Source organism: Stigmatopora argus, chromosome 17 (genome assembly GCF_051989625.1).
Source record: "Stigmatopora argus isolate UIUO_Sarg chromosome 17, RoL_Sarg_1.0, whole genome shotgun sequence".
NCBI lineage: Eukaryota > Metazoa > Chordata > Actinopteri > Syngnathiformes > Syngnathidae > Stigmatopora > Stigmatopora argus.
Window position 1 is genome coordinate 5,690,652 of NC_135403.1, and position 25,534 is coordinate 5,716,185.

The 25,534-nt window shown below is 38.7% G+C and overlaps 1 protein-coding gene across 5 annotated transcripts in view; it reads right to left on the minus strand.

The window, feature by feature from the left end:
* Positions 1–25,534, minus strand: part of myripb (myosin VIIA and Rab interacting protein b) — a 91,555-nt gene that overhangs the window by 7,902 nt on the left and 58,119 nt on the right. For 4 of the 5 annotated variants that reach the window (XM_077624064.1, XM_077624065.1, XM_077624066.1 and 1 more), the window contains 9 exons: positions 21,323–21,459; positions 11,600–11,686; positions 10,712–10,809; positions 10,289–10,369; positions 7,399–7,560; positions 5,414–5,582; positions 4,269–4,795; positions 2,981–3,115; positions 704–1,393 (listed from right to left, as the gene is read on the minus strand). In XM_077624064.1, coding sequence (XP_077480190.1) covers positions 704–1,393; positions 2,981–3,115; positions 4,269–4,795; positions 5,414–5,582; positions 7,399–7,560; positions 10,289–10,369; positions 10,712–10,809; positions 11,600–11,686; positions 21,323–21,459 — 2,086 coding nt within the window. The remainder of the gene's footprint in view (positions 1–703; positions 1,394–2,980; positions 3,116–4,268; positions 4,796–5,413; positions 5,583–7,398; positions 7,561–10,288; positions 10,370–10,711; positions 10,810–11,599; positions 11,687–21,322; positions 21,460–25,534) is intronic. The other variant, XM_077624067.1, reaches the window with a different exon arrangement.

The window sequence follows — 25,534 nt, forward strand, 5'->3', positions numbered from 1 at the left end:
CGAGAGAGACATCAAGTGATTAGAATGATCTTGACCGGACACGCGGGTGGATCTATTCTCTTCTTGCAAGAATTAAAGGATGTGACTTCAGATGCCTCTTTTATTGAAAGGTGATTTTGGAAATACCTAAGGATAAACTTATCATGGTAGTAATATTTCAAGATTTTGGCATATAAATGCAGTAATATAACATCAAATTGACAGCGATGGCTTAAAACGTAGCGACGTGGGCTAGCTAATCTTTCACATTTTCCCATAAAGCATCAGTTTCATTTGGAATTTCTGAAAGAAATAAAAGGTCGTGGTTCTGTGAGCCTTGTAAAATGCGGAAAAAATATTAAAAATTGCTGACTATAGTAGTTCAGGTAAGCATGAGTGATTGACGTCAAAGAAACGACGGATGGATATCTGACAATCACGACGATAATAGAATCCTGGTATGGTATATAAAATAAAAACGTATTGAAATCTTTTCTTCCTGTGCTGAAACATGCTCCTCCTTCTCCTCCCCCACGTCATTGAGTTTCATTTGGAAAACATGCACACACAAGTGAGTCACAAAAAAGCTAAATAGGGAAAGTGTTTAAAGGGAGCCATTGTGAAGGTCATATCACATTAGTGACTGAAAAGAAACACGTGTAAAATAAGAAGACACTTGGAACAGAGAGCAAGCGAGACATCAGACTCACAATCAACTCTTTACCTGGTTGTCAGACAGCACCCCCTCCTGGGAAGATGGCGTAACAGCAGGTGAGCTGGCCACACTCTTCCAGTCTGACATCTCCTTCTCCAAATCTCGTCTGTGTTGTCTCTTGTTTTTCTTTCGCTCTCCTCGCTTTTGCTCTTTTTCAACTGCAGTCTCCTCCGAACTCCCGACCCGCTTCTCTGACCTTCTCTCCTTCACTCGGCCTTCTACGCTTAGTGGCGGGCTTTTTAACAACCTCTCACTACTTGTCATCTCTTGACCATTCACTTGACCGTCTGGTCCACTCGTGTTCTCTCTCAATCTGACGCTTGCCTGGGGCTTCTTTCGGTCCGTGTCTTTCGGCGTCTTCGGTTTGGCACTTTCATCCTCAGTCTGTATGTGAGAGGGCCACTCCTCCACGGACGAGTTGCTCTCTCTGCTGTGGGTGCGGCTCCTGACCAGTTTACTGATCCTGGACTGCAGTTCTTCCTTCAAAAAGTCTGCTGTGTCAGAAACTGGTCCTGTGTTGTAATGGGGCACCGGAGCAATAGGATGGGGTAAAACGGGGCATCGTGGCTCGGCTGAATTCAGGGCAACTTTATCCAAGTCTTGTGAATCTGGTGTGATGGCATCTAATGTGAAGGCATCTGGTGCTGCTGTGCTCATAGGCACTACGTCAGGTACAGCCTGATCTTCGCTTAAGTCCCTCTTGAGTATGTCATTGAGAAGAAAAGCAAAGGGAAAAACATTAACACACAAAATATTACTTTAAGTCCCACTTTCGCTGATTTTTACAGACTAATGAAATGAATATAAAAAATCCTGTCAAAGAGTATATCCAAAAATAGATAATCAAAACTCACACGGAAATTGTACATGTAACGTTGCCATCAGCTTTCTTAAAAAAACGATGACACCGATTACTATTGCTTGGTGTTTTGGTTCCAATGCCATTGATTAGGGCATCTAGCCCTAAAATCTGTATATTTTACTGCAGTTTAACCTCCCAAAAATCCCAATTTAGTGACCACTAGTGAAAAGCTGCCTAAAGGAAAATATTCGAATTAAAACAAACAGAATAGACTACTTAATGGCTGTTCCACATCCTTCTGTGTGTCTAACTCATTCAGTTTACCGGACAAAATAAATAGAGGCCTCTATCGGCAGTGTTTGTGTTCCAAATTCCATAAAATAGCACGTATCAATTAAATATTAATTCATTTTACAAACCGCTTATCCTCACAAGGGTTGTGGGGTGTGCTAGCTAGAGCCTAGACCAGCAAACACACGAAATTTGTGGCCAGCCAATTGGATTAATTAAATATTCATTTAGAATTATTATAATAATGACAACAAACAAAAAGGAGGAAATTAAGAACAATCTGCACACAATTGGTGCTTTTCGCCTCTCTGTGGCTGGGCGTTTTACAATAACCTTTATGATGAATTCAGGGTGTCCACCGCCTTCTGCTCATAGTTGGTTGAGATAGGCTCCCGCGCCCCTCACGCCCCTTGTGAGCATAAGCAGTAGAAAAAAATGACTGAATGAATGTCTCCTAAATATTTGTCTCAAATGACTGGAACCAATGTATTTGTTGCTTAACAGGCTGTATACATTTATTATATTAACTATTTCAAAAGAAAAAGTTTAGGAACACCGTACTCTTTAACAAAAGAAATGGCTGAATGTATATTTATATATATGTATGTATATTTATATATGTATGTATATAAACATATATGTATATTTATTTGTATGTATGTATGTATGTATGTATGTATGTATGTATGTATGTATGTATGTGTGTATGTATGTACGTATGTGTGTATGTATGTACGTATGTATGTATATGTATATTTATATATGTATGTATATTAAAAAAAGATATATATATAATAAAAAAAAAGATATAAATATATTTTACTTCCCAGCAACACACTTATTTATTTATGTATTAATTTATTTATATATTTTAACTTATTTATTACCTATTTATTTATGTCTAAAATGTATTTTCCTGTGTCTGTATTCTCACCCTCTTGCTACTGCGACATTGAAATTTCCCGAATAAGGGATGAATAAAGTTATCTAATCTAATCTGACATTTGTGGCAAAAATGCGTAGCTCTGCTGGAAGATCATGCTATACTTCCTCAATGTGTTTTTTCCAGAGTCTCATAGGCAAGCCATCTAGGAATTGCGATGATAAAATAATTCATTTCTCTCCATCTTTGACTCAACACTCACATTTCTCACCATTAAGGCCCAATCTCTAAGGCAGCTACAATGTGTTACCTGAATGGACTGTGAGCAGTTCTGGCTCTCAGACCTGCTCTCGTTTGATGAATCCCTCTTGCTTTTGCGGCGCCTCCGTGACCTTCTAACTGGGTCGTTTTGCCTTTCTTCAGCTTCACTGCTGTCCCCAGTCACCTGCAAAAGTGAAGAGATGGTGTTTACCAATCAGTATCTGTTAAACCAAGTTTCTTTTGGGAAATTTGATCATTTGACTCAATTCACTAAAGAGAGGAAAGGCAGGAGTTGCACTAAAGTGCAACTAAAACAACTCACAAAAACACAAATAGCTGGTTGATATTTCAGTATTATGTATCAGCATAGACATGTTTAATGGCTATACACAAATATATTCATAAAAAACATTGAACCTGTGCTGCAAAGCATTCTGCTGGGTGTAGGCAGAGCCTGCCAATCTATCACAGACTACAGATAAAATGCAAATTTGCTTGTATATTCACACTAGTAGCTTCTGTCAATGTTTGAAAGAAACCTATTAAGAAATGGCAGTATTTTGGATATTCTAAGTCTGACCAGAGTCAGACAATCAACAGCATTTGTAAACTCGCCAGGGTTATTGACCCAGAAAGTCAGGAAATTTGACAAATTTAGTTCACAAATGCAATGCTTTTCTTCCGTTTAAGTACTATAGCAGTAACATGCAGCATCAGACTACAATGGGAATGTAATCGCAGGAGTGTCTTATGACAAAACCTAGAAAAAATAGGATTTAGTGGCAGATCATTCAGGTTTATTTTGTTAGTTAGAGTTGAAACAAACTCACCACCTGATCGTGTAGTGGTTTAACGGCCTGTGTTCAGTGTGGGAAACGTGGGATCGATTCCAGATCAGTGGCAGTGATTAATTATGAGTGCAAATGGTCTTCTGTCTCTGTGTTTTGATTGACAAAGCGGGTTTGGTATTCATTTCATAATTTTGTATTTTTTTTAGTTAATGAATTATTGACTACCTGAATGGTTTGGTCGTTCTCTCTATCTCCCAATTGGGCTGGCTTGCACTAATTTTTTCAGATTATTTAGCTTTAAAAATTATCCCTCGAATGACTTATTAGGGGTTAAAATGGGGGATCATCGGAAGTGTTGCATGCAGTGACTGGAATTTCTTATGGAGAAAATACATTTATGATAGGAGTACATTAACGTTACAAGCTTGGTCGTGGAAGGCATAGTGCTCGTATCATGTCATGTTCATACGTTGTGTTATTTCTGCTGGTTATACCGTATAAGCTTTGCTGAAATGTAAAATATTGAAAGTCATGAGGTATACCCACCTTGGGGTTAAAATTCACATCTAGTGCCCCTGAGACAAGCGGATATGGAGAGAGGTTTTGGTGAAGGTGTTGGTGATACAGTGGTTGGTGGTACGGGTGTAGGTGAGTTTCCGATGGTCCTTTCTTCCTCAACAGGTTTTGAGGTGGTTTCCGAGGACACGAGGATCGTGCCGATGATGCCTCCGAGTCAGAATTGAGGGTTTCTGTGTTAGTGTACTGGCCCGAGGAAGGGGAGGTCACGGGCAGGTGCTGCGTATACGTCCACTCGGGGTCATGCTGCGAGTCGGTGTAATAAGTCTCATCGGACATCTTGCGGCGGAACTGTTGTAATGCTGCACCCCAGCTGCCTTGATCGTCCTCCTCGGAATCAGAACCCATCTCGTCGTAGGCTGAGACGACACCAGACTCCTTCTCCAAGACGCTGAAAACCAGGCTTTTCCTCTTGGTGAGGAGGCTTGGACGAGAGAGCTGAGAACTGTGGAGAGCTATCCAATTGCCGTCGGGACTTTGGAGGACTGAGGATGCACCTGAATCAATTAGACAAAAGATTTGCGAAAATCGAGTAAATGAAATGCTTTGAAATACTGAAATTACAGACTACTTTTGAGTATAAAACACACTTCAAGAAGAAAAATATAAGTCGCACCAAATTATTTTGTGGAAAATGTAATCAAGTCATGATTTTCTTTGAAGTATCTCAACAGTAACTCAGTGGCAATGAAAATTAAATATAATACCGTTATACATGTTGCACCTGCATATAAGTCGCATGCCCAGAAAAACTATAGAAATAAGTGATTAATTTTTGGGGAAAATACACCTGCTGCCCATACTTGGCCGGGATAGGCTCCAGCACCCCTTGCCACACTTATGAGGATAAGCAGTACGGAAAATTAAAGATTTAAATTAAAGAGTGGTTGGAACATGCATGACGTCCACTCACATCTCAATTCAATTCAAGACAACATTTTTACATTTTACCAATGGAAAACCGCAATCCCTTTTACTTAACAAAACAAAATACATTCTGATTCTAAAAAATCAAGTCTTAAATGTATTTTAACAATCCCCAGCATTCAGGACATGGAATAAATTCCAATAAATTCAGAGAAACCTGCTGGCATACAAGGAATAAATGCCATTACTGGTATTATCCAGACGGTCAACACTCTTCCAGGTGGGCAGCGACGTGGCTTTGGCCTCCCTCTTCAGAGAGGAGTACTCTTGAGAGCTGCCTCCCACACCCACAGCCTCGTCCTGTGGAGGTTTTTCAGGAGAGTCGTCACTGGTGAGGGAGAAGGCTGAGCGTGAGCGCTGAAAATACACACACACACACAAACACACAGGTAGAAATGTACATGAAGGACTACATGCCAGATTAGAATGGGAAAGTATAAAAGATGATTAGAATTAGCACTAAAAGCATCACATTCTTTGAGGTAGCTCATTTCAATTTTTTTTTAATTTTGTCACTCATGGAATTCCATATAAATCCACTTGAAAGTTCATTTTGAAACTCGGTGAAAATCAAAGAGCCTGAAAATTCTGAGCAGTAGATGGAGCTAAAAGCGAGTCAGTAAATCGCTAATAATTAGAAAGGTTCAGCAACTGGAAACAGATGCAATGCTGAGATATCTGTGAACATGCACCACAAAACAAGGATCCCAATGCGTATCTCTGCATGCAAGCGTGTCTAATTGAGCATGTTTGAAGGGAAGCTGATAAATGGAGGCTGTCCTGTGGTGCGCTGAGCTGCTGAGGAAAAATCCAAGCGCGTTGCACACGACTTTGATCGTGACAGTGCGTGATGAAGCGGGGAGGCTCTGGGAGGCCTGCTTTGATGATTTGTTCGAGTACAGGATGTTGACAACTGTCACTGCTGGCAGAGGTATTTAGTAAATATTACAATCAAGTGTGGGCTGCCTATTTATTTATTTCATTTCATTTTTTGTCCTAACGGATCAGTAGTTGTGATTTAAATAATATAGAAAGTGAGATTAACAGAAAAGGTTTTTCAGTGGCTCAGCGCATCGGCCCCACAGTTCTGAGATCGAGGGTTCGATCACAAGTTCGGACCTTTGCATGTTCTCCCCCGGGCTTGCGTGGGTTTTCTCCATTTATTTTAGTTGCGTGGGTTTTCTCTGGGAACTTCGGTTTCCTCCCACATCACAAAAACATGCAGGGTAGGCTTAAGTGGTTAGCACGTCAGCCCCACAGCTCTGGGGTCCAAGGTTCAAATCCAGGTCAGTCCACCTGTGTGGAGTTTGCATGTTCTCCCCGGGCCTGCGTGGGTTTTCTCTGGGACTCCGGTTTCCTCCCACATTCCAAAGACATGCATGGTAGGCTGATTGGACACTCTATATTGCCCCTAGGTATGATTGTGAGTGTAAATGGTTGTCTTTCTCTTTGTGCTCTGCGATTGGCTGGACATCAATTGAGGATATCTCCCGCCTCTGGCCCGAAGTCAGCTGGGAAAGGCTCCAGCAGCCCCCGCGACCCTAGTGAGGATAAAGCGGTTTGGAAAATGAATGCATGAATATATAAGTAACGTATAAAATTCTTTAAACTGTATTTATTTAAATGTATTTCTGCCCCAGGTTTTGAAAAAAATCCTAGAGGATACATTGTACACATGCACGCTGGCTCCCTCTAAGCCACACGTGTCAAAGTGGCGGCCTGGGGGCCAAATCTGGCCCGCCGCATCATTTTGTGTGGCCCAGGAAAGTAAATCATGAGTGCCGACTTTCTGTTTTAGGATCAAATTAAAATGAAGAGTACAGATGTATATAAAATTTCCTGATTTTCCCCCTTTTAAAACAATAATTGTAATTTTTTAATCAATTTTTTTCTGTGTTTTTAGTTCAAAAATCATTTTGTAAAATCTAAAAATATATAAAAAAGCTGAAATAAACATTGTTTTAGATCAATAAAAAACAGAATATTCAGGGCTTTTAATCAATTTATTAAAAAAAAATCTAAATATTATATCTAAAATGGTCCGGCCCACGTGAAATCGAGTTGACGTTAAAGCGCCCCGCGAACCAACCCGAGTCTGACACCCTTGCTCTAAGCAATTGTTCTAAATTGTGAACACTGTAATTAGTATGCTTGTGTGGAGACACTGACTAACCGAGAGGGTGAAGGATGTCTTGAGGGGTTCAGAAGATCCTTGTGAAGATGTTTGAGGGTGCAAGGGTGAGGTTTGATCACTGGTCTGATTCAAGGACTGAGACTGAGGCCAGACAAAGTCATATTCTGTCTGCATCTCTGAGCGCTTCCGCCTCTGGATGATCTAGTAAAAATTACAAAGTGCTTAAATGAACAAAAAGGGTTGCTGAAAATATTATTGGGAAAGTTTAATGATTTAGGATGAAGACGAAAGGAATTGTTAATAACAGACAAACAAACAAAAAGCTGGTTTAGATCACTCATTTTCCAAAATGTACAGGAACCATTTTCAAAAAGTATTAGCAATTATTGATGATCCAGATATTTCCCTAAGTGGCAAAAGTTAAGACATCTGATTAGCTCATTATCCCCCATTTGTGAAACTCAGAGGCACTAGCAACTTTTTCTGAGGCTCATTAATCTTTATGGATGAAGGAACTTAAAAGCCAATTTAAAGAAAGTTACAAGTACAGTGGTACCTCGACATATGATCTTAATCCGTTCCGGGACTGAGATCGGATGTCAAGCTTTTCTGAATTCTAATTTTGTTTTATTTATTTTTTTACCTTCGTTCTGGGCGGGTTAGCTGTTTGCCACGCCTCCACCCTTACGTTCGCTATCGATGGGCTGTTTGCTGTTGTATTCCCTTCAAAATGTGGTGGCACCTACAGTGTATACACAAAAATGGTGGCATCTACAGTGTTTTATGCAGTGCTCTGTTGGGGATGCGGGAGCACGGAGAGGGACAGGAACAGGCTGAATAAGCTGGTCAGGAGGGCCAGCTCTTTTCTGGGCTGTCCTCTGGACTCTGTGGAGGAAGTGGGAGAGCGGAGAATGCTGACCAGGATGATGTCCATCATGGACAGCACCTCCCACCCCCTGCATGAGTCTGTGGAGTCCCTCCGAAGCTCCTTTAGCAATAGACTGCGGCACCCTCATTGCAGGAAGGAGCGCTTCCGCAGATCCTTCCTCCCATCAGCTGTCAGGCTCTTTAACAAAAAAATGGCTGAGTGTTAAGACCTACCGTATGCATGCATGTACATTTATGTGTATGTATGTATATATCTGCTAAGCAACACGCTTATTTATTTATATATTTATTCATGTATTTATTTATTAACTTACTTATTACCTATCTATTTATGTCTAAAATGCCTTTCTTATTCCTGCATCCTCACCCTCTTGCTACTGTGACAACGAAATTTCCCGAATACGGGATGAATAAAGTTATCCAATCCAATCCAATCCAAAATATTCCGAAAATGATGCACACAAATGTCCTAACAATAGGATAACGCGCGACCACTTGCCAACGAGAAGTAGTCTTGGATGAGCGATCACGGGAGCTAACAGGCTAAGGAAGGAATAACAGCCTACCCACGTATTGATTGTGGGTAATGAAGTTTTATTCTGAGAAAGGGTGCCATTGCCTATCGGTGCTGTGTGCACGAGTATACTTCATTACCCAGAAAGCCCTCTTTTTGCCCGCGCATGCGCGTTGTGCGTTTCCTGGTCGATGCTAGGAGAAACTCGTCTGAATAAATTGTTCAGTGCTCGTAGATATCTGTTATACACAAAAGAGATGTGGCAAAAAAAGACAGCGCGCTACAATGATTAACAGCCTCTCATGTCATGGCCACCTGGCTTGGTCGCATCTCGAAATTTTGATCGTATCTAGGGCGAATTATTCGATTGAAATTTTCATCGTACCTCGAGCATGTCGTAGGCAGAGCTGATCGTAGGTCGAGGTACCACTGTACTAATCTAATTGGGAGCACATTTGTCATACAGCAAGGTTATGTCTCAAAATCCATTGAAAAAAACAACAATAAGGGGTAATAAGTAGAAGGATATAGACTAGCGAAGGCAATTTACAGACAAAAAGCCCATTGAGCATTATGAAACAAAAGCAAACTGGTAACAATTCACATCCAATTATTACAAATGTATTATTCACTTTCATTTTTTGAAATATGCTTTAAAAAAAATGTTTTTGTCATCTTGATTTAACCTGTACAGCTTTTTGGAAATAGAAATATAATAGAAATAGTTTCTTTAAAGGCTGGAACGGTTTTAATGTGCCACATGGGAGTTTAGTGTATTTGTATTATTATTTTTATTGTGTTGTTTATTCATAGAACGCAGTAAATAATGTTGTAGGGGCAAAGAGAAAGAAAGAACAGAGGGAATACTGACAAATAAATGGACTGAATATACATGCTACCTCCTTGAAGTAGGGTTGCTATCTGGATATGAGTACTTTTACCAAGCGGACACCATGTAGGGAGAGTATTTCAAAAAATAATTTTTTGGAGTGTGAGAGGATACGTTGACTGTGCAAGCACTATTAGAAATGTGTAGTGGGAAACCCAGTATTAGGACAAATCACCTGTGGGTATCAATGAAATAGACAATGAAGAGGAAAAATAAATTTAAGAGTCGCACTGCCGTTTCGGTCGTATTTTTTGGGAGGGCAGTTTTATTTTGTTAGAAACCAAAAAATACGTTAAATTATCAGTAATGAAATGAAGAATAACTAGCTAAATAGGCATATGTTAACATAAGTTTTTTCAGATAATTATAGCTTAAAAACTAAAATAAAAAAATAACATAACAGGCTGTCGGTGGTCAGAGGAAAAAACCCATAAGTCGCACTTGCGTACTAGCGGCAGGCCCAACCAAACGTTGAAAAATAGCACGACTTATAGTACGTAAAATACGTTATATCATTTCATGATAACTGCATTCTACCCAGGAAATTTGCATTTTGATAGAATTGCGAAGCATTTTTTGCTTTTCTACCCGTTAAAGAGTATTACATTAATAAACACGAGGAAATGAACACAAAATACCTTTTGTACAATAGTTGTGGCAAGTTCCTCTATGAGTTCTTCTTTGTGGTCGCGCAGATATCGAGCCTCATTCTGCTTCTCCTATGGACACAAAAGTATAGACACTCATTAATAATACTAGTACAATTTAATAATAACTGTAGGTTGAAATCATTGCTTTGAAAAAATGTCTGCGTCTGATTGACAAGCATTATTACAATAGTATACTTATTAAGGGGCACTTAACTGAACAGTATTGATTTTCCTCAATTGGATGCTGTGTTATTATAGAGGTCATCCTTATGTTGTTTCCCATGGGTGTAAATGAAATGTGATTAAACTTATGTCAGTGATCCTTGCAATCATTTTAATGGTGGGAACAAACAATTGTTTTTTTGATAATCAAAGAGTGACAGAATAAAAGGGAGAAGACGCAAGGCTCACCAAACTGTCGCTGAACTCCTCTGCCTTGGCAATGGCTTCTTCTATGGCTTCCTCAGCAACACGCAAAGCGACTGTGAGTGTCTCAGCCATACTGTGTCCTGTGGCGAAAAATACGAAGAATACGATTTCTATATTAAGATCAGTTATGGGCAAATATGGCAATTTGGTATAGTCTGCATTGAACAACAATTAAATTTGCCATTTGGAGGTACAAGAAACCTGAAATGTGAGCATGAGAATGTGTATTAGTTTTGTGTTGCATTAAAAAGGCTCATATTTCTCACTGAATTTAATTTGTGAGTCATGAATATTTCGTATTCAAACGCATTTTGTTGGGTGGTGTGCTGTAAAACCTATGCAATTCTAAATGGGTGCACTAGTTCAATAAAGGTTGGGAAACAATGAGTGTTTGACGATTGAACACACAAATGTGTTATGAGGTCTTGCTTTGGAAATCATCATTCATTTTGAGCAATTTAGTAAGCTCCACCAATATCCATTTGATGCATGAGTTACAAGAATTTAAATATCACTTGGATACCTCTTTCTGCTTCTGTGGAAATCATTTTCCACATATGAGATTATTTGTACCCCTTTTAATTAACTTTACAACACTTAATGCATATATCTGATACAATTCAGGCAGTGGCTATCGATCAAAATGCACAATGTGGTGTCGAGTCAGATAAGGTCTGTTCTGACTTGATAGTGGTCTGTCTTTAAGCTGAGGTGGGAGTGGTGGATTCATGAGGTCTCTTTAAAATGGTTATTACTACTTTATGGATATTGCTAGGCAGACTGTGCATTGAGCATAAAAGCTTCATGCCTTATTTCTGAAAGGGCATAAATTCATAAATATGGGACATCTCAATAAGACAGTATACTCACCTTCACTCTGTTTGTAGAAAACTGAATCACTGCCACATATACTGCCATCGTTGTCATTGCCAAAACTTCCCTCGTGATTGCTGCTTTCTAAAAGGAACACGATTTAAAGACTGAGTGAGACATTCAATCTGACATTCTTCCATAATAAAGCAAATACTGTGTTTACATTTAAGCCTGTAAATAATATAGCATGGTAATGCTGCTGCACACATCCCTCCCTTTCCTAGTACCCTTGTCGACGGTATTCCAAATTTCACTTTTTTCACTTTGACAAAATGACAGTGGTAATTCACCTGGTAATACATTCTGCCATCATAACAAGCACAGTCATTCATACAATACAGGACAGGTCTCTAGAGTCATCACGCAGGTAAAGCTTAAAAATGGGAAATACAAGAAATATTCATATCATATGAATGCAAATGTGATGACAATGACAGCAACTCCTAAAATGACATGAATAACTTTAAACTGGTTCCGAAATTTATTTGAGCCTTTGAAAACACTTTATGTGATCATTTTTTTTGGCAGCAGGCCCTCCATTCATTCCTTGAGGTGTAAAAAAAATAAAAATAATAATAATAATAAAAAAGGGGATGAATGGGAACTGTTTCAGAAGCAAAGAAATCTGAATCTGCAATGGTGAAATGTATTTCCAATTTCACCCTACACTCTCAGCCAAACATACAAATTCCAGAGAGAACATAGTAACTGATAGGTTTATTAATAGGTATACTTTAATATAATATAAACAATACAAGGTGGGCATCGGGCACATCTCTGGCGTTATCTTGCAAGTGAGAATCAGTCCTGGCTCGTCCTCGCCACTGGAATATTCTGAAGAACGGCATCCTCCTCTGTCCATTTAGTCGCGCATAATCAAAACACTTAAGGTTATCTGATTCAAACAATTGCATAAGATAACCGAATAACACAATTAAGGTCAAAAAACAACTGCCACAACAATTGCATATCAGGTCGGAAACCAAAAACACCTGCGTAAGAATTTGCACAAGTAAGCATAATAATTTTCATACAAGGTGAGCCAAGCGGCAGTATTTTGAAACATTATGCGAGTATTTTCGGAAGTTGATTCGATTATCGCCATCAGCCGGAATCCAAGTCAAAGCAATTTAAGAGTCCTTCACAGATCTTCATTGCGAACTCAGATCAACAGTCCTTGGCCCGGAACTTGGTGATCTGTCAGGTCAATAGTCCTAAAAACAATTAAATATCCTCGGAGCCAGCTGCCATGTAGAGTGACCTCGAGCTTGCTCGGTCCCAAATTGAAATAAAGCTCATATACCTACTAATGATTAATGCACATATATAATAACATCCCAGAATAACCCCAACTGTAATCATACTTTGGAGTCATCATTGCTAACCAAAAAGCAGGCAGGGCTCATTCTTGACTACCGTTTTCTCCCCCTACAATTGGATGCTCAGATTCTATAGTTGGAATTTGGTGTGATTCTGCCTTCTTGGAGGCAGAAACACATCATGGCCCCAACTGTCATCCAGCCAAGAAAATTCATCAACAACTGCTGCTCTCCATTAACACGTTGTTTCTATTGGATGAGAGCTCAGTCCTCCCAAGGGTCTCCATCTTGGGACAATGTGATCAAGTGCCTTCATGGCAATAACGCTCTTATGTTTGCCAACATGTAGCACACATCTAGCAATCACAAAGATCTCCAAAGCGCGACACATTTCTCATATCAGATCAATTGATGCTATATACAACAATAACTTTCCTCCCTTTGCTACTACACTTAGAATAATTACCTTTACCCGAGCACGGCAGAAAGTACAGCATTAGGCTGGGAAGATTATTTGAAGCAGGGGAAAACGGAAGTACAAATAAACAGAACAGTTTATGTTCAGATTTGTTTATCAATGAGGTAATCTATCATTGCACTATCATTGCAAATGTAACTGGTGTTGAAAATCATGTTGTAAAAATGTTAAATGTCTTGAAAATACACTTGGACAAAGCTTCATAAATAAGTTACATTGGGGGATTACAGTATTATATGTCCACTGATTAAAGTAAACAACCAGATGGGATGTTGCATAAAAAATTCATATTTGAAGAGTGGTTCAACTCATTTCTCACTCAACTGTTAAATAGTCTTAGACACGACAGAGGGTTGTTGACGCATAATTTTTCAGCTTTCTGTTGACTGCAAAACAAGATATAATGGGAAGTGAGAGAGAAATACAAATGATGCACACAATTTCTGCCTTGTCCTCATAAAAAAGTGACATCTACTATACATTTGTCCTTAAATGCTACATATAAACTAGTATTCCTCAAAATCTGCGGTGTCTGTTTTTCACTACTCAAAGAATATATCTGGGAACCGTACACCATGGGGACAAAAATAAATACAAACATCCTCGAGCATAACTGTGCCTGTCAGTGACCAATGTTTTGGATGAATAGTAAAAATAAATCCAATTGACACACTCCATTTTCTACCGTGCTCTTCCAGCAGACCACATCTGATGGAAAGTGTATACAATCACACAGTTTCTTTTTATTTCATTTTTAAAAATCATTTTTAGAGATTCTAAAAAAAAAAATGTTGGTGTTTTCTATAAATGACTTGACCTGATTTTATTTCTTATATGAAGAAACAAAGGCAGCAAAACTTTTTACCTATTTGAAAATATTTTAAGTAGTAACAGAACAATGTACAGTGGTACCTCGACATACGAGCAATTTGAGATACGAGTACAATTTCGGGCAAATATTTATCTTGGGATACGAGACAAATTTTGATATACGAGCATACAGCGGACGCGAGAGGCTGCTCATAAGAACATCATGGGCACTGCCTTTCTGGTCGCAACTCCCTCGTGTAATATCTCTACGAGCATACGGAGCGTTGCATTTTTCCGGTGTTTTTTTTCCCGCTAGCCAGTGCGAATGGCGTATATACTACTTCTCGTTTGCAAGTGTTCGTGCGTTATCCTATTGTGAGGACATTTGTGTGCATCATTTTTGGAATATTTTGAAGGGAATACAACAACAAACAGTCCATCGATAGGTTGCATCTGAAAGTCAGGGTGGAGGCGGCGCAAATAGAGCCCACCCGGGAGAAGAAAGGTATCAAAATTTAAAACAAAATTAGAATTCAGTTTAGAGTAAGGTTAGATTAAACTTATTTTTGAGTGTGTCTGCATCGTAATCCAAGTTCATTTAAATTTGTTTATGTTATGTTACGACCGTGTTGCCGTGAAAAAAGTCCCCCCCTTCTCCCCTCTCTCTTTGTCACACTCTTTCGCCCTTCTGCGAAATCCGTCTAATTTTAGTACTATTAAACACATTTTAGTACTACTAAACCACTAGTTATTTGTTACTTTGTTAATAAATGGCAAATTAGAACAAATAAAAATGTTTTTCCAATCCAATATCCTGTTCTTGGTGTTTTTTCAGAGGGTTGGAACGAATTAATTTGTTTTTAGTTCATTTCTATGGGAAACGTTCATTTGAGTAACGAGTAAATCGACATACGAGCTCAGTCTCGGAACGAATTAAGCTCGTATCTCGAGGTACCACTGTATTAAGGTACTGACACAAATGTTTCTAACCTACCAGTTATGTTCCATTTTTTTTGTGTATTAGGAATCAGTACACCTCAGCACTACGGTAATGGCCCTTTCACACTGCACTTAGCAATGTGTGCCATGGACCAACATATCCATTGTGTATGTGTATACTGCAGAGGTGAGCGTTATACATTAAATAGGAGAGGAGAAAATAGAAGCAATAATGTTGTATCGTCGTATTCCCTAATTCTGGGATAAAAGATGGCTAAGGCACGCGTATTGTAACAAGAAATGGCAAAACAAGCACAACCATTGAGGGATTGCGATCTCCCATACGTTTTTCAGAATAATAATATTGCATTTAGAAAAAATATATAAAATCGACACACTTGCTTCCATTTTATTTTCGGAAAAGCAAGGGATCTTTTTAGGACAGTCACACACAATGCTGAGCTGCACCAAATTTCATGTAAAAAAAAGTCTGCAAAGTTAGGAGTAAAGAGTCGTATGCAATGCCGTCGTTATTCCCACACTGTCCTGCGGTGTGCACTGTCTAGCTGGCTTATCAATGTTTATAGCCTAAACTGGGTTACAGGTTAATGCAATATGTTTTTTGAATAAAAAGAACGTTGCTTCACTTCCTTTCCATTTTACTTGGAGACTAGCTATCAAAATTTTTTCCAACAAGTGGAGGCACGTAACCGTGCTTAAGTAAGACCATAATAGCTAGTCTTTGGAGCGTGTGAGCAGGTTAGTATGCTCACTTAGTGAGAACACGTACATCAGGATCGGCCCGCAAGAGCTGGATTAAGTGGCTCGGGAGGAAAGTCTGAGATTCGCTGCTAACGCTTCTGCCTCCCTGACCCGGCCACAAATTATTTTTGACAAACTTGATGAATCATTTATATTCCCTAATCTTATTAAAGGAATCATCAAATATGGATAAATGACTGTATGTAAGTGGCAAAGCTGAAAATCAACATTGAATTCCCATCGCTGTCACTCACACAAGCAGGACGCCGCCACACTGTTACCATTGCGGAAAGGAAAATGCCACATGGGCACATGATCCAATTTTCAAGTTTGCCAAGCCAAGTGAAAAGTGAAAAAGCCCAGATTTAAAATTAGTCTTGAAAATCACAGATGCCATGTCCGTGAGGCTACAATGTAAAAGTATATTACAGACTGTTATCAACCTCACGTTCAAAGGCCATGCCCATCTGACAGGACCCTTGTGAAGGTGCCGTTAAGGATGAAAGATGCAATAGATTTAGGTAACATATTCGACACCTTCGGCTTTGTAATAAAAGATTATAGGCATTAGATTAGCCTGCCAGCACAGCAGAGCTTTTTACTGCAGTATTTTATGCAAAATACAGAAACATTGCAGTAAAGAAAGACATGTTCTAGCAAGATTGGGATACAATTTCAAGCTTTTGAAAGTGAATACCAAAATTGCGTTGAATTCAATCGTTAAGTTGAATAATAATAGTAATAAAATAAAATAATGTTTTTAAAAAAGCAAATTGTTTAACTCTCAACATGCATTAATGACCATATTATATTACAAAAGACACAAGTCCTGTTCCTTTCTGGGTTGAAGGTTTTTTAAAACAATTAGCATTTTGAGTTTGATATGCAGAGAGAAAGTAGATTTTAAAAAAAGTAGGACAGTAGAGCTGTTTATGCAAAACTTTCAGAAACACCGAGAGCATTGAGATGAACTGGAACACAGAAGAAAAAGTCCAGCCGCTCCCTTTTCATTTGTGATGGAGCATCTGGCAGAAAATGGCTTTTTAACAATACATTCACAAGATGAACTGACTGAATCTCTGCCAACAACAAAAAACGATGAGGAAAGTAAACTAGTCAGTAATCAAATTTTTATCTTTGCACCAGAGCTTGTCTGTTATTCTGCTGAAGCGATGCCACTTCAATTCAACTTCTTCTAACTCCACCTCAATGAGGACCATGGACCACTTATACATCGCAGCAACCATTGTTAAGGGATAAGCTCCGTCAATATTTACCATAGACCCATTATCGCAATGCCTATTTCTGCGGTTACTGTAAATGTTACCTGACCAACTACTATATACAACATTATGAAAGACTTGGAAAGGATCAACAAGCAGCGCTCATCCAAAATGGTGAAGCGTCTTGCCTATGCCAGGAGTGGCCGAGTCTGGTCCTTGAGACCCCCTATCCAGTCTGTTTTCCAGGTACTCGGACGTTTGGTCGACCGGACGTCCGGTCGACCAAACGTCCGGGGACCAAACGTCTTTCGACGAAACGTCCGAGTACCATCCTTCGCTACCGGCTGCTGATAAGTCCAGGAAGTGGCAATATGCCTCTAATTAATTCCAACAGTGAATGTCAAGTGAGCATGATCAGCTGGTGAAGGTCAGAGTTTCAGTTCGCCATCCTCTCATGTCCACGTCCCCAAACATGCACGAGCAGACTTTTTGTCCAATTATTGCACCAACTGTCACATTCATTGCAGACATTTAAGAGACTCTGGGCTTCTATTTAACATTCTGTTCCTCACACACAATAAATACTTTGAGGGACAAAGCTTTCAGCTGAAAGAACACAGACAAGAGAAATGAGGACGTGTCTAATGATACGTCTAAGCAAGGGGAGAAAACCATTTCAAGCCTTTTCATTTGCGTCCTACTTGTACGTTTGGGACATAATTAAGCTTAGAAATGTGGGTTTACTGGCTAGTTTCCTTCTTGGTGTAATCTTTTTCCCCAGCACAGTATAACAGACAATGCATGTGATTTCCTACCAAAGGAGTTGACGTTGTTCAGCATGCTAGTAAGCCCTGACAAATGTCAAATGTGTGTTAAATCTGATTTTCAGACATTTTTCAAGGGGGAAATTTAAAAAAAGGTAAATTAGGCATTTACCGTGTTCATATTTAACAAAATTGTAAGAAAAAGGAACAATTCCTTTGCTATTGCTGAATGTTAAGACCAACCGTATATTAAAATTTTTGTTTTGTTATTTTATATATATATATTTTTATGTCAGGGGTAGTATGAGCATATATATATATATATATATATATATATATATATATATATATATATATATATATATATATCAAGAAAACGCTTATTGATTTATTTATATATTCATTTATTTATGTATGTATTTATTTACTTGCTTATTACCTATTTATTTATGTCTAAAATACCTCTCCTGTATCTGCATTCTCACCCTCTTGCTACTATGACAATGAAATTTCCAGAATACGGGATGAATAAAGTTATCCAATCCAATCCAATTTCTTGAGACAATAATCTGATATTTTCATTTAGTATCTTTGACAAAATCTTCTATCTTTTATAAAATCTTTTCAATCTTCATTTCAAGATCATGGAACTTTGAAAAAGGTGTTAATTTAAAGATTAAAAAGGAAATGAAAATTTTGAAAGTTTTCACTTATTTTAAACTTTTTAGCCTTGCAATTTTTACTTCATTTTAGTATGCAATGTCCTATTTTGACATTTTCTTACTTGCCATATCACATATGGGGGAGATAGAGAAGCCTCTCACAGATTTTGCCAATATAGGACAACAAACGCAAATGTCAGGAGAAAAGTGGGACAACGATAATCCCTCTTTGAAATGAATGGGATTCCAGTGAGGGAGAGAAAAAAAATCCATCCTTCCAAAGAGTCAAATCACATTATCATCTCATGGAAAATTCCGTGACGAACATTTTACCTAAGTAAAAGAGGTGTGACATGAGCCAAAAAAAATCTAAAAAGAAGCTTATAGATATCCTAATTTTAAAGATGATGAAACTTAGAAAAAGTAGGGCAAAATACACTTTTCTCCAGGATTCTGCCTCAGTCTAATAAGTCCTCAAATAATCTTGTTTCGAACTCTTTCATCGTTTCTTTTTAATATGCCGTGGAACATTACATGCTGTGAGAAGAGAAGGTCAACTCAATATTGGTACTTTCATGTGGAACAAAAGAAAGTAGCTGATTCTGTCTACTTAGCATAAAATCAACCAATTTACTTGAATTTTTAGTTCACGCATGCTATTAAAAAACATCAGAAAAGAGCATTTCTTCCAGGCCCTCAAGAAAGCAAAAATATTCAAAACATATACATTACTGAAGCTGCCTGATTGTGTAGTGTTTACTCGCCTGACTTCGGTGCGGGCAGGCGCGGGCTCAATTCCCACTGGTGGCGGTATGAGTGTGGAGACTGCCTTTCGCCCAAAGTCAGCTGGGATAGGCTCCAGCACCCCCCTTACGAGGATGCGTGGTATGGAAGATGAATGAATATACAATACTGCAATTACATGTACTTTAATTTTAAAAAAGCTAAATCCTTAATAAAAAAAACTCTAAATGATGGATATCAAATTCATTTTTTGTCGCAACCATATCCTAGTTAGGGTTTCGTTAGTCAGGGTTCCATTCAAAAAGTTGGGAACAAAACTTGTTAGCAAAAACTTTATTATTTTAATATGACTATTTTCTATTATTTATTTAAACTATTATTGCTGATATTTTCTATTATGTACTATCAATAATTAATTATTTTTACATCACATTTGGGCTTGTGGAGGATTTCCTCTTTTTTATATCTCATTTAGATTTTGTTTTAATGTTACGTACTTATGTATTTGTGCAATAATTTTGATGTTAACTATATGTATGTGAAACTCCTGTTATTAAAGACACTAAATACTAAATGTCACTTGATTTTGGTATTTTAGCAAGAAACAATTGATTGTGGTGACAAAGTCAATGTGTACTGCATTTTGGGGGTCTTCGCCTCTGTTCTCCAAGTTTTGAGCAATTGGCTCATAACCATTTCCAGTTTGTTTTCTACTTATTTTACTGCAGCGGGAAAAAATGCTTCAATAAATATGTGTAGTAACCTCGGTCTCGGTCTGCAGAAGGTCCCCACCTGGTGGATTTCCTGTGTGTGGCTCTAGTTTTTTACCTAGGTCTACAATGTCTTGTGTGTCTGTGTCTGTCTTGCTACTGCAACCAAGACATTTCCCGAATATGGGATGAAATAAAGTTCTAATCTAATCTAATATTGTTACATCATCTTTGTTGCTCAAATTTCAGAATGCTCTTTTATCATGTCAGCCCAGATACCCAAAATAATGGACTTTCAACACCTCGGGAATGCGAAGCATTGTCTTACAATTGTGTTGGTGAAGCTTGACAAATTTCTTATGCGATACTTTTTTCATCACCAAGGGACTGCTTCATCTTCTCAAAATCAATTGTCTGTAGGCATAAAATGTTGACGGAATTGATGGGGGTCGAGAGAGCGGCGGGTATTTTACATCACATCGCATGTCAACAGTGATCTTCAGCAAACCGCAGAAGAGAAACCGAAGACAGCTTTTCATGTACTAAATTCTCAGTAGAAGGAGATAAGACTAATGTGTCACTTGCAAACAAATTGTCATTTCTAGAACGATAAAGGCGATAGTCATCTTTGATTAGTTCTGCTTTGGATTTTAATTTCCTCCATCAGTAGGTGAAACCTAAGGAAGGATTGTGATTAAGATAACCAAGGAACAAATAAAGGGATTACTGTCAAATTTGCAAGATATGCTTGTAATATGAAATAGAAAAGGGAATTGAGCCAAGATTACGTTTTAAATAAATAAGTAAATTGTGTTCCTAATGTCGAAATATGAATGTAATTTTTTTCTAATTAGATATTCATTTGTACTTCTACCATGACCAACACTGTTGTTACAGATATTTATGATAATAAACTGTCCTTTCACTGCTAAATTCTCCAAACAAAGTGTCTCACAATCACTCAGTTGTTCTAAACCTTCCTCTCATCCAGTTTAGCCCAGAGTCTGACCTGATTTATCCCCTGGTGCTCCCAACATCTCTTTAATCCCACCCACTAAGGTTAGAAATAATGCCCTGTGAAGACAAGCTGGGCACGTTGCCGGCCGGGTCAAAACAATGCAGTCAGGAGAAAAAGGCAGAATGGATAAAAAGCTGTCTCACAAGAAGAGCGAATCACTGAGGACAAATAAGATGGACACAGCACGTCTTAGTCACCAGTACTTAGCTGCAGGGAAGCCATCACCAAACACACAAATGCACCCTTAACACGCACACAGGGGTTCTCGCAGACAGGAAAGTATGAGATTACCTGGGAGATCAGATAGTGCTCCTCTCTCTATAATGTGCTTCCGATATAAAGTCTTCAAAACCTTGGCGCTGCCGAACCGCTTGAAGCGTCTCTTTACGTTGGTGTAATACCATTCCAGGGACTGTGTCCTCAATACCCTGCAGACAAATGAAAGCGACAATGTTGTTAGCTCAAACTGCAAAATAGGCTGACTTTTAATACTAACAGCCTCGACAGGAATGTGTGAGAACACAAGTGTCAAACTCAAGGTTTTAACCACTGACTTCATGTATTTCGCAAGTAAAATTTCTGTTGATGATGTTGATGAATAATTACCTTATTTCCGTTATTTTTTTAATTAATACATGTAAATGAATACATTTTAATATCATGAAAATAAAATGAAGCGTGACCGGACGTTTGGTCGGAAGACGTTTGGTCGACCGGACGTTTGGTCGACTGGACGTTTGGTCGACTGGACGTTTGGTCGACTGGACGTTTGGTCGACCGGACGTTTGGTCGACCGGACGTTTGGTCGACCGGACGTTTGGTCGACCGGACGTTTGGTCGACCGGACGTTTGGTCGACCGGACGTTTGGTCGACCGGACGTTTGGTCGACCGGACGTTTGGTCGACCGGACATTTGGTAGAACAGACGTTTGGTAGAACGGACGTTTGGTCGCCGGGTTCGCTCGCTGTCAAATTATGACAGAGAGTTTACTGTTGATATTTTGATATTAGATATTTAGATATTAAACTCACTCTCTCTCTCATTATTATAATTTTGAGAGCTGTTTTCAACAGTAACAACCCGGCGACCAAACGTCCGTTCCACCAAACATCCGGTCGACCAAACGTCCGGTCGACCAAACGTCCGGTCGACCAAACGTCCGGTCGACCAAACGTCCGGTCGACCAAACGTCCGGTCGACCAAACGTCCGGTCGACCAAACGTCCGGTCGACCAAACGTCCGGTCGACCAAACGTCCGGTCGACCAAACGTCCGGTCGACCAAACGTCCGGTCGACCAAACGTCCGGTCGACCAAACGTCCGGTCGACCAAACGTTCGGGGACCAAACGTTCGGGGACCAAACGTCTTTCGACAAAACATCCGGGGACCAAACGTCTTTCGACGAAACGTCCGAGTACCAAAATGAAGACAATAGTTACCGAGTTCCACTCTGACTTATTAACACCTGAAAAAAATAAAGAAAACATTCCCCTCCCCCCCTTGTTTCAAAATGTAAATGAAAAATACGGAAGAAAAATAAGTGAAAAATAAAATTTGGAAAATAATTAGTTTGTTTTTTGACTAAAAGAAAAAAAGTATCTTTACACTTTCCTAATAAAAAATAAATACAAAATGAAAAATAGAGAATACTAGCCATTAAGAGGCTCATAATGGGGTTTGTACAATTTCTAGGTCAACAAGGTCTCTAAATGGTTAAACAAAAGTGTTGATAATTAAAATACTCATTAGTTCATTCCATAATAAAATGATTTCCATTTAGTCAATGACTCCTAGCAGTCATCGTTAGCAGACATAATTGCCCCCAAAGGAACTCAGAACGACAATGTGGCTGTCTACAAAGATGAGTTTGACATCCTTGTCAATATACGTCTGCTTCAAACCCATTTTGCAGGAAGGCTTTTGCAATGCCTGTGGGATTGTGATATACATTAACAGAGCTACACTTTGTCTGGTTTTTGACAAGCAGTAGTTGGTCAGCAAAATACTTTTATAGGCAGTAAATTTGTCACCATTAGCGCCGTAGCAGACGGAATGAGAGCAGAACGTTGCCGGCTCACAGACTGCTGCGTTATCAAAGACAGCTTGTATCAATAATGTCCTGCCCCTGTTCTTTTATGTAAATGTAATTAATGTAGTCATTGGTCTTTTAAAATGAAAATTGGAAATGTGACATTTTAATCATAAGTGACAAAATACATGTGTCAGTTGGACGGCTTTGACTTTTGAGAATGTTATAGTCCTCAAAGTGAGCACTTGCGGACTTAGTAAAAATCATTCACATTTACCCCACAATTTTAATTATTCAATGATCATTACCCTCCTTACTTAATACCCAATACAGGAAATGTATTATAAAGGGTAGAGTGCTTCACTACCGCAACAACAGCAGTTCTCTTTTGAAAAAGCAGTCAGTATTGTATCAGATTCTGAAAGTGTACCTGGTCTCAATCAACAACATTCCAAAACTTTTTTACGTGGTAGCTTTTAAATCAAATAAAAAAACTTTGTTATTATACACAGCTGCGTATAACGAAATTGGTGGTGCTACTCCACAAAGTGCGTTTTCCCAGTAAAAACATAAATAAGTCGTATAAAAATATAAAAAGTGACGTCTGGGCAAGGTAAATTCTAATTTGCAATATTTTAGAACCTTGCCAGGGCGTGACTTTTTATATTTTTATATTACTGATTTATGTTTTTACTGGGAAAACGCACTTTGTGGAGTAACACCACCAATTAAGAATAACTATGCATTCGTAGGATAAAAGACAAAAACACTGTGTGGAAAAGCAACCTTTTCTTTTTCCCAGAAATAAAGACCCTGTGGTTTCTATTACATCCATCAACTTGCTACTTATGACTCAATTGAAAATTGGAGGACATAAACCCTCCACCCTTCAAATTTTAAATGAGCCATTATACTAAAACATTAACTTTCTGGGTCAAGTTACCTGTCCTAGTGTCAAATCTTAAAAATCTTTTTCAATTCCAAATAAGTCTGCGCTTCTAAAATATTTGTTTATTGTAGAGATGTAACAAAAAATGAGAACACTTTTTTTTAAAATAAACATTAGGACAGATGTGCTTTAGCACACTACAGGCTGAAGGCTGTGCGTGCATGTCCTCTACTGGATAACAAATAACCTAGAGGCAACACAGGCACCAATAAGTTAGCATTTAAGTAGTCAACCCTGACACGGAAGCAGTAAATAAAAATCAGGGTCCAGGGGTAGTTTTAAGATGGTTGACGAGTCGGACTTGAGAGGTTTACAGCCTATATCAAGAAGATTATGCCAAGTATTGTAAATTGTAAATATATTTTGTAATGTTTGTTTCTCTTACCAATGTTCTGTAAGATGAGCCAATGAAGCCTTTGAGAGTATATTACCTATTACTGCAGAACATGTCTTATAGGAACTCCCGTAAACTATGAATATCCACTATTTATTGCTAAATGTGTATACATTTTAATTTATACCTATTCTCAATGGGAAGCAACATGCATTGAAATTGACTTTTATGGCATCAATTGGCAAAGGGCAAACACGTGAAAGAAGCATGAAAAAAATAAGCAACCCCATTAAAAGTTTCCAGAGTGGCCCTGAGGGTTGCAAGGACTAACGCATGGAATGCACTCCCCTTTTTAAACAGACTTCCTTCTTCTCAGTAGCTTTACAATTGTCTGCATCTTTCTGCAGGGCTATTTAATAGCCTCAGCTCTTTAATTTCCTGCCTCAGGTTCAGAAGGAGTTTCTGGCATGTACAATATAAGCAGCTATACAAGGCAGCAAATTGTTGGCATATTAAAGGGCTGCTATGCCCTCAATCTAAAAGGGGGAAAAATAATGCTAATTTCAGTATGATTAAAATTAGCAAGGAAAGAGCAAGGATTTAGAAGAAAGGGTGAGAGAGCTCTCAATGAATGAAGCATGACATCGCTTCCCTGGAGTGGCTTGGTTTAAAAAAAGAGCAAGAAGAGGAGAGAGTTGAAGCTTTCAAGTGTGTACGAGCTACACAAGCTTATGAGGGGACTGCGTAAAGCAACCGGGAGAGTCCCATATTTGGAGCTCCTGCATGAATAAATAAAAAGGGATTCCTATGGATGCTCCTCAGTCTCTCCGGGAATCACTCATTAGAGTGGCTGTTTTGCTGGGATACCCAATACTCGGTGTCCTTGCAGCTATTCTGTCTTCTAAATGAACTCCAATGAGTGATATTTAAGGGACATTTAATAAAATATGTTTGGCAGAGGTTCTCCTTCAGGAGCAATAAAAGGAAAGAACATTAAAAATTCACATTGGTACTGTGCTGGGAAATTTGACCAAAATGATAGTAAATGATGTATTGTAACATGACTATCAATTTGAATCATATACAATGGTACCTCGACATATGAGGGATTTGAGATACGAGTAAAATTGAGCAAATATTTATCTTAGATACGAGACAAATTTTGATATACGAGCAGACAGCGGACCTGA